Source organism: Heliconius melpomene, chromosome 1, assembly GCF_056956725.1.
Source record: "Heliconius melpomene rosina isolate 202511_hmr_F chromosome 1, ASM5695672v1, whole genome shotgun sequence".
NCBI lineage: Eukaryota > Metazoa > Arthropoda > Insecta > Lepidoptera > Nymphalidae > Heliconius > Heliconius melpomene.
Window position 1 is genome coordinate 9,321,203 of NC_140389.1, and position 9,645 is coordinate 9,330,847.

Here is a 9,645-nt window from a genome sequence, read left to right on the forward strand (position 1 = left end):
AAATTTTATATAAATCGGTGCCGATTTAATTTTTTTTCCATACAAACTTTGAACCCCTATTTCACCCCTTTAGGGTTAAAATTTTTCAAAATCCCTTCTTAGTGGATGTCCAGATTATGAAAGTAAACTTTTGTCCAAATTCCACGTTTCTACGCACAGCGGTTACGGCTGTGCGTGCGTCTTACCTCAGTCAGTGAGGACAAGTCCTTTTATATATATAGATTATTTGACCTATTTACAGGTGCGTAAGATAATATTTTAAATTGTAATTATATATTATTAAATTTAAAAAAATATAAACTAATACTAAAGTATTAGTAAATGATATTTATTAGATAATATTATTAGTATTCACATAAATCTCTTAACCGGTGCACGCCAACATTCTAGAGAGCGATGTTCGTGAAATCTATTTCCAAATGAAACCAAAAAGCTTTCTTTCTATATATATTTTTCTAATATATATATTCGTATATCGCCAGACATGGGCTGTGATATCTTAAATACTTACTACATTCGGTATATGTATATAAGAATTGATTCATTTTTCTTTGATATAAACAAGCTCACTTGCACTTGTGTTAATCTTAATAGAAACAAGTAGGTAAACACCAATGGCTATAGTGAAAACAAATAATATTTAAATATAATTCACAAAAAAAAAAATGCTTTTAGCCACGAGGTACCTACTCCATGTATACAGCCTAGTATATTTGGTGAAAATTTGGCATTTTGACAAATATAGGTATTTTTCTGTGTACATGGATTTTATGATAAATTCTTGCCAATTTAGTTCATTATTCAAGTAAAGTATATCCGCACAAATCAAGAAACAAAAACAACACTTATAACATACTAAACTTCTCCATAGATATTATTTCATTATAATGTAATTCTTACTTGTAAGAACATAAATATTTTATAAATTTATTATTATTAAACATAAATATTTTATATATTTCATTATAATGTAATTCTTACTTGTAAGAATTACATTATAATGAAATATATAAAATATTTATGTTTGGAGCGAATCTTGAATATTATCGGTTTCCGTTAACTGAAAGTAGTTGTTGTCATATTCATAGTTGTACCTAGAACTTGTGTAGTGCTGTGTTATAATTTTTGTGTATTTTTATTTTGTTTTAAAATACTTTTTATTAAAATTTATATTTTATAAAAATATCGTAATCTTAAATATTTTAAATAAAGTGTAAAATATCTTAAGAAATAATAAACCTTATAATTTTGTAAAATTTATTATCAATAAAATAATTGCTATTATCTTATATACCTCTTGCCCAAGTTGAAAATATAAAACTAAATCACAGATTTTTTATATTTTTTGTAAGATTTCTTTACATTATACTTACATAATTAGGCATAACATTAGTGAATAAGTAAATTAATTTACTTTTTACAATTTATGTATACAGAGTATAAAGTAAAGATTTTGATTCGTAAATTAAGTTGTTTAAATATCCTGCATGTCACATTATATATGTACATAAAAAAATGTAAACTAGAGCATATTGGGAATTGTAAAATTACTTTTCTTTTGTAAAAAAATATTTATCTTGGCTTGCCGTATCCAACCGAATTCTGAAATTAAAGCAGACAAAACAGACGTTATTAAGTTTCTTAATCACTTAAATAGGTAGGACAAAATAAAAAATACAATACATAATTACAATTTCGTAAAACTATTTAATCAAACTACGATTTTTAACTTGTTTTATTTTTAAAAAATGGTCTAATAGAGAAATGTATATCGAGAGTGTGTGATCTTAGATCTACGAGTATGTTCGTGCCTATGTGCGCATTATGTATGGTAAAAAGGAGTATCTCATAGAATACTTATTTATTATAAATATAATTATATTTTTTTTATTTATGCTTACACCAATAAATATAACTGCTACCTTATATTATATTCCTTCTGATTTTCGTCAATGTCATTTGTTATTATTTGTTATGTAACCAAATGAATCAGCTCCTGAAAATTAAAAATATGTAAATAAAACTTCAAAAAATATTTTGTTCTTAAAATTTAAGAAAAATATTAACGGATAGAATAAAATTTGTGGAATAATACCATGCTTTATACCATTTAAATAATACTAAACAATATGTCAATTTAAATATTTTTATATATATATATTTATTTTTTTTTCAATAAAGTAAGCTTTACCAAAATTTAAAAATATACAGCTTCTTACTCCTAAAACTGTCTTCGTAATGGTGCAGCATTTTCCACAAAACGTCACCAGATATTTCGCCATCGGGTAGGATACCTCCAGCTCTCTTCATCAGAGCTTCAGCATTTATGTGCTTCAATAGAGATTTCTTATCAGAACCATGGAAGAAAATGCGTGATCTGAGCTTCTCTCGCATAAACGGTTTGAATATAGCAAACAGCATGTTGAAGAGGTAGGGTTGATTTATAATGTGTACTGCTTTCAAACGAATCGGTATACAATCCTGTAGGTAAAATAGATAGATTTAATTTGAAAGTAATTTAACTAAACTTAAATGAAATAAATTTACTAAAATATTTACTTAAAATATTATTAAATATTATTAAATTTACTTAAAATATTATAGCCATATGTGTGGTTAGATATAATATCGACACTAAATTGTGCGATTATAACGACAAGCGATGACATATTTAAAAAAAACGAAATGAATGGAGTTAACGGCTGTTATATTTGGACCGTTTATTTTGAGAGTGGTAAGTCCATTTTCTTTTGTTTCGAGAAAATTAAAGGTTAGTATGTCGATGATTATGCAATTTCATTTACCGACCGATTTTAAGTCGTTCAAAACATGGTTTTTTTTTGAGAAATTAAACACGGACTAGTTATATATAAAAAAATTACATTAAATTAAGCATGAATTACGTGATAGCTCATTTTTCTCAAAAATGGACTTACACCACTTTCAAAATAAACGGTCCATATATAACCGGATTCTACTGTATTATAATTTTAAGTTAATATCTTCTATATAATCTTAGCGTTGAAGAAAAAAGTTAGTATAAAAGTTTTTTTTAAACGCTATTTATTTTATATTGTGTATGGTTAACGCTATATTGTTTTTATGAAATAGTCAACAAAAAGTGGTCTTTATACTAACACCAGTGTAATTACCTGTTTTTTTATTTACCGATTCGACATTTTTGTTTCTTTATGATAATTTTTTTACCACCTAGACATTTTTTAATTCAATAACATGAGCAATTATATTTCTTGCTAACATCACATTTCTATCAATTTAAGTAAATCTATAAAGTATGATGAGGCCGTCCTGGCATGGTTGTGGGTTCGATCTCCACCCGAGGGCATGAATTATTATTTTATTTATTAATATTTTCATTTCTTCGCTTTGGCACTAAGGCAAAAGCCCGCCACTCAACACGTAATGCCTTGAAAAATTCGGCGGAAACCTAGCCTGCTGTATGCGAGATACAGCGTGAAGGTGATTTATTTTTTATAGTGTCGTATCAAGTATTTTCCAAATACAAGATTTGAAACTATGGCTTATTTTCCTTTAAATAATTTTGACTTAGAAATAGCCCTCTTTGATGAATATCTAACTCTAGACTACTACTAAGTAGTACCCAACTCCAGTCTATTAAGTACTATTACAAGTGATTTATAACAAAACTAAAAACACTACAATTTAAATTAATGTATTCAACAATACTCGCGCAAACAAGAGAATATCAAGAACGTATCGGTTATCAAAATTTGCTTACTAGTTTAGCAGTTATAAAGTAACAAACGGAAACGGCCATACAAATATACACACACGTACGCACTAAAAACACAACCCATCTTTTGAGCTCCGTCGCAGTCGCATAATTATATATGTACATAAAATACTAACCTGTATCCAATCTACAACCATCTTTGCAAATGAAGGCGTGAACTGCATGATATGTGAAAAAGATAGCCCCTTCATGTCTAATATAACGGAAACACCGCAAACTTGCGTGCGCGGCTCTACCATAGCGGCCTCTAAGCCGAGTTGTACACCGCGGAATACTTCGCGCAAAGGCACATCGCGCGGAACCCAACGCTCTAAAATGTTATAATACAAATTATATTACAGAAATTTATTTGTATATTTCTTTAAAAAATATGATATATGTCTTTCAGATGTTACAAAATTTCGGTATTATTCATTATCATTCATTAGCATCAGCATTTCACATGTTTTGGCTTTATCCAAGGATTTTAACGACGATCTGCTCTGCGCTTGGTAAAACTACATGACGTAGTCTTAATATTTATTTCAAATCTCGAAATTATGTTATGATCTATATATAATACGTAATCTAGTAAAAAAAAGTTTTCAATATTGGTGTTGTACGGGTGTAAAAAAAGTGAAAAAAAAAATGAAATTGAATAAAGAAACCTTTCTGCTCCAAATTATTTATATATATATTTTATATTATTATATTTACATATATACTACATATATACTTATCATGTTCTAACACTTTGTAAAATAAGAATAACGATATAGCGAAGTTAACAACTCAATATTTTTCATATATATTTAGTTAAAAGGTTAACGCGGCTTATACACTCTTTACATTATTGTAGATTTACATTGTACAGATTACATAATACATATTTTTTTTTAATTTCAGAAATACACTTTTAACTTTACTATACACAAGTGGTTGTGCAATAATGTTAAACGTGTATTAACCGCTTAACTCTAAGATAAACAGTAAATATAGAAATAAAATATTATGGTATTAAATGAGATGAGCAGACTATTTCTAACTAATAAAAAACTAATTGTATCTGATTACCTACTCAATTATAATTAAATAGATACTCAGGTAAAACAAGGCAAAAGACTTCCGGTAGCCTTGGTATATAATTGCTTGGTTAATCCGTCGTAGAGGCCGTCAAAATTTAAAATAATATGAAATGTGCTTTTAATGGAATATAGAATATTAAAAACAATCCAAAAAAAATTATTCTACAATTATTTAATTATTTCTAAGGATGAGGTAAGATTAAAGAACAATTTACCACCAGATTCCACAAACATAATGCGTCGTCCATGTTGATCCCTCGGCGAAAGTATGGAAATGATGGAATGGTCGAATGCCGAGTGAATGTTACTAGGAAATAGATCCCTGCAGTAATCAAGGTGTGACAACCTAAATTTGTAATAGGCTTGGATCTGAAAATTGAAACAAAAAAACATCAAAACCTTTATAAGAGAAAGTCATGAAGTTGCAAAATTAGTTCTTCGCGAGCCATCAGGATTGAATAATATACAACATTTAATGTTTAGTTAATTCCATAACGTTTAAGTAATTAAGTGAGGCCATGTGTGACGCAGGGGCACCAAGCGTGTAAACGCGACTGGTTGTGGATTCGATCCCTACTCGTGGAAATGAAATACTTATTTAAATTTATATTTCTATGTCTTTGCTCTGTTGTTTAGATGTAGCGCGGAGTTGAATTGCGCCACTCAACACGCAATACCTCCAGAATTCGGCGGGAAGTGGGGAACGAAGTATCTTAACACTAGGTTCCCTCTGTCATACCATAATGTGTGAAGGATACAGCGTGACTTATTACTTTTTTAATAATGTTTAAGTTGCCTTATTATTAAGTAACAGATGTTGTTAAAATTTAGCAACCTTATCTTAAAATACTTATATCTGTTTTAATTACCATGTAATAAACTTGCTAATTAAAACAGTAAACTTTATAAATGCATTAACATCACAGTCACATTTTTATGAAAAGTTTCCTAACTTTATATATTATTAGTGTTATATATTTTTGTGTATTCTATACTATAGCTGTATTACCTATGTACTGACTATGAAAAAAAATCCTTAGATTATATTGTTAGAATAGAGGAAAAGTGTTCGTACCAATATTCGTTTTTGTTGTTTATAAATTATTTTCATCAATAAAATTGAGTTTTTTTTACATAATTATAACTGTAACTTACTTTTTTAAATGCACTCTCCGGGTAAAATTTCGAGGGTCTGAGAAATTTTAATAGAAAATTATCGTCTTCTATGGGTATGACAAGATTTGTTTCTCCTGCAAAAATAAAAATATTAAATTAATTTATTATTTTGTTAATATTTATACAGTTCAATTGCCGCACTGACTAAGGATAAAATTATACAGTTAAGTATAAAATATAGGTACGATTATAGCACATAACTATACTACTACAAATTGATATTCAAAATGCATTCAAACGTCCTTGTGACTTACAAGGTACTCTTACTCGATGATTTATAATTATTAGGGAAATTTTAGCATTATATACCAGCGTAACTAACTTCGATCGACTATGGATAAGTTTATAAGTATTTTAAAATTTAAGTGGAATACCACACATTCGAAAAGAAAAATACTTTTTAAAAAAGTTATTAAAAAAATGTATGTAACGGGATTTGGACCCGCTTCTCTTGGTGATATAAATAAGTTGTAACAAACGTATAAGAATTACGATGTAACTTGGTGATAGCGTATGGCTTAGTAGTCTTGGAGTCTTGGACGCTTTCCAAAAGGTACGCTGCTTTCAAATTGTTATACGTTTCTAAAATTCAAAAAAAATATGGATAATTGATCGAAGGTTGTTATATACAAACAGAAAATTATAAACTTATTGTATAATAGACGTACAGAGAAAAAAATACTTTTTTATTTCATCATCAATAACTTTTTTATATACCTACATATTATATTATAAATTATTAATAAATAGTCAACGCACTTTTTTGTTAATAAGAACAGGTTGACAAAAATTTGAATAATTAGAGCAAGTCATGCTTCGTTTTTTTAAGAATAAATACATATACTACATACCTACATGGGTTTAATATTTATTTAGTTTTATATTTTCATTTCTTCGCTTTGGTGTCGAGGCAAAAGGCGGCGTTGAGTATAATATGCCCGATATAGTATAGATAATGGTAATGATTATAGCCAAAATTACTATAATAGAAATACAGTTAAATAATAAAAGTCTAACATTTCTTTATATCATCAGGATCCCTAGGCACTAGTACTCCACCCGAGTGGGGAGACTCGAACGGGTTATGTCGGACTTATGGACCAGCAGGTATGGACCCTCCACCCTAGAGCTTGGTCCCATTAGAAGAAGCTCAGAAGCTACAGTAGCTTCTCTAGACAAGGCGTAAAACGCATCGTGTATCTAACAAATCTGTTCGAAATAAAAAAAGAAACAAATAAAACTGACAGACGTAGAGCAGACCCACGTACACTATTTTTGTATATTGGTAATATTTATAACTCTATCTTGTATGAGCTTTTTTTAAAATTTCATGTAATAAAGATAATTTAAAGATTTTTTTTAGTACTAGCAATGTATGAAAGCCACCATCCCATATTATAGAAAGATAATATATTTCATCAATGACCTCCTATATAACCAATTTAAATAAAAACTCGTAACTCATCTAACATTGGGTTTCAAAATTATATTTCTTAACTTCTAAAGTAGGTTGGTGGCTGTATTAGAAACAACTTCGACTGGTGGTGCAACTCAAACTCGTATCTACAGATAGTGAAAGGATAGCTTTTGAGCATGTTAAATAAAACACATGGATGATCCCTAGGTGTATCGAAAGTGAAAAATAGCAAACTTCGTTTATTTATTGCCATTAATTACTAGCAAGGCTACTTTTCGATTACATATAATAAGTCTAAAAAACGCTCAAATAATTGTTTTGTTTTTCTTTTTTTGAAGTTTTGAAAAAAAAATTAAACTACTCTTCTAAGTAATTTAAAAGAAAGATAATATTATTTGCGTATTTTCATTTTTGATACTTAAGAAACCAGCAACATGTTTAGGTACGACAAATACATAATTATAATATCAACAGAATTTAAACGTTTTTATGCAAATTATGTCCAACTCTGATCACCTTTTTAGGTTTTTATGTGGTTATTTAAATATTTATCTCAATTTAATAAATAAAAATATTAATTCATCGAGGATGTATAACTTTTTGCTAACAATAATTTATGGTTATTATTTTTTATTATCAACATTTTTCTTATATAGTCGTTTCTTTAGCAAAACGCTAAACATTAAAAAATAAAATTCCACAAAATGTATTTATTAAAATATAACTTACGTTTAAGGAGTTGCTTTAATTCTTCAAGACTGTTTTGTATTGTCTCCGGAGTCTCCCTTAACTCTATTTTTGCCTTTTCTACGTAAAAATCCTCAGTTATTGGTGATGTTTCCAATTTAATCTTATGTTCTGCCCACATAACAAACGGAGTTCCATCGGGTTCAAATTGTAATGCCATTTTTTTTAGCAATTCGACTAATCCCAAGTCTTTATAAAATAAAATATCTATCTATATATGTATTTCTCAACGAGATGCTAGTGTCATTAGAAACAAAATCCAGCTTCAAACACTTCTGAAGCAATATTATGATAGAGACCCTTCACCGCAATTTTTTCTTATGAGGCAATTTGGCACAGATTTCACTATATGATCTCACGTCACTACCGTTACTCGATACACAGTAAGTGTTTGATTTTATTTATTATTTTTAATTTTTAAGTATTAATTATGATTAAAATAATCGCGTAATCTCGCGTCAATGCATATATTTATATAGATAAAAATAAAAATTGGTAACGGATAGAGCACGAAGAAGCTCGCGCGCGACTGATAGCCGGTTGACCGCGTATTCTGCTTAACGGAGACTGTCCCACCACTATAAACACTACCATTCACGCGCTTTACCTACTTCTTAGTAAGGAACTGAGGACAACAGACAACAGTACCATTAAGAAGTTGTGGTCGTCCTGAAGTTAGATTTTCTGACCTTTTGCGCAATGTTCACTCGATAGGAAAATAATGAAATGTAAGAGAAATCATAAAATCAAATGCATTTACTAACTAACTTCAGGGTGACCACGACTCGTTGACCGTACTGTATGTTATTTTGTAATACGTAAGGTTTTTTAACGTTTAACAAACTATGATTCTTTTAACTATATTTTTTATTCTCTTGTAATGTATGTATTTATTATGACGATTTTGTTTTGTTTTAATACCGTGATTTTTCTTATCATATTTTATATAATTACAATAATCATTACCCGCTAGGGAATCTCACCCGCAACCCTCTGCGCCACAAAAGGGGTTTAAATATATCTATCTATATCTTATGTAAAATAGAAGGAAGTAGAAAAAGGACATAAGAAAAATATTTTTTTCTTATATAAGGAATTTTCTTATATAGAAGGATCATTCTCGCAGGGCATGCATGTGTTGATGACGGTGGACGAGGTGAAAGACGTATGCAGAAACAGAGTGTTTGGCACTCCGTTATTTCTGCCTTCCCTGTTAGGAATAAATAAAAAAGAAAATATTATATGGACTTTATCACAATATCTTCTTATAAAAATATGCTTTGATTAATAATTATTAAGAAAACGTATTAAAAAATATATTTTTATAATAGTTATTTTTATACGTTTTCTTAATAAGTATTTTTCTTTCCTAAGTGTGGAATGTTTTGATTAATTTATAAAGTGGAAAATTATCTTTTAAATAAATATATTCCACAATAAATAACTTGTATTACAGGCGTTTGGAC

General features: G+C 28.7%; 1 protein-coding gene across 3 annotated transcripts; it reads right to left on the reverse strand.

The window, feature by feature from the left end:
* Positions 1 to 979: 979 nt before the first annotated feature.
* LOC146541274 (alpha-tocopherol transfer protein-like) lies at positions 980 to 8,805 on the reverse strand. 3 transcript variants are annotated; one of them, XR_014878711.1, is made up of 7 exons: positions 8,162 to 8,805; positions 5,995 to 6,089; positions 5,055 to 5,208; positions 3,892 to 4,085; positions 2,220 to 2,481; positions 1,902 to 1,996; positions 980 to 1,602 (listed from the first exon to the last, which is right to left on the reverse strand). XR_014878711.1 is itself a non-coding variant. In XM_085196853.1 (7 exons), the coding sequence occupies exons 1-6, from the start codon at positions 8,337 to 8,339 to the stop codon at positions 1,956 to 1,958; spliced, it is 924 nt and encodes a 307-aa protein (XP_085052979.1). In that variant the 5' UTR covers positions 8,340 to 8,805; the 3' UTR covers positions 980 to 1,602; positions 1,923 to 1,955. The 3 variants fall into 3 exon arrangements, 2 of the variants coding, with proteins under 2 accessions (XP_085052979.1, XP_085053061.1); XM_085196853.1 differs by having other exon boundaries at positions 1,923 to 1,996; XM_085196935.1 differs by lacking the exon at positions 980 to 1,602 and having other exon boundaries at positions 1,896 to 1,996; positions 2,192 to 2,481.
* Between the last annotated feature and the right edge of the window lie 840 nt (positions 8,806 to 9,645).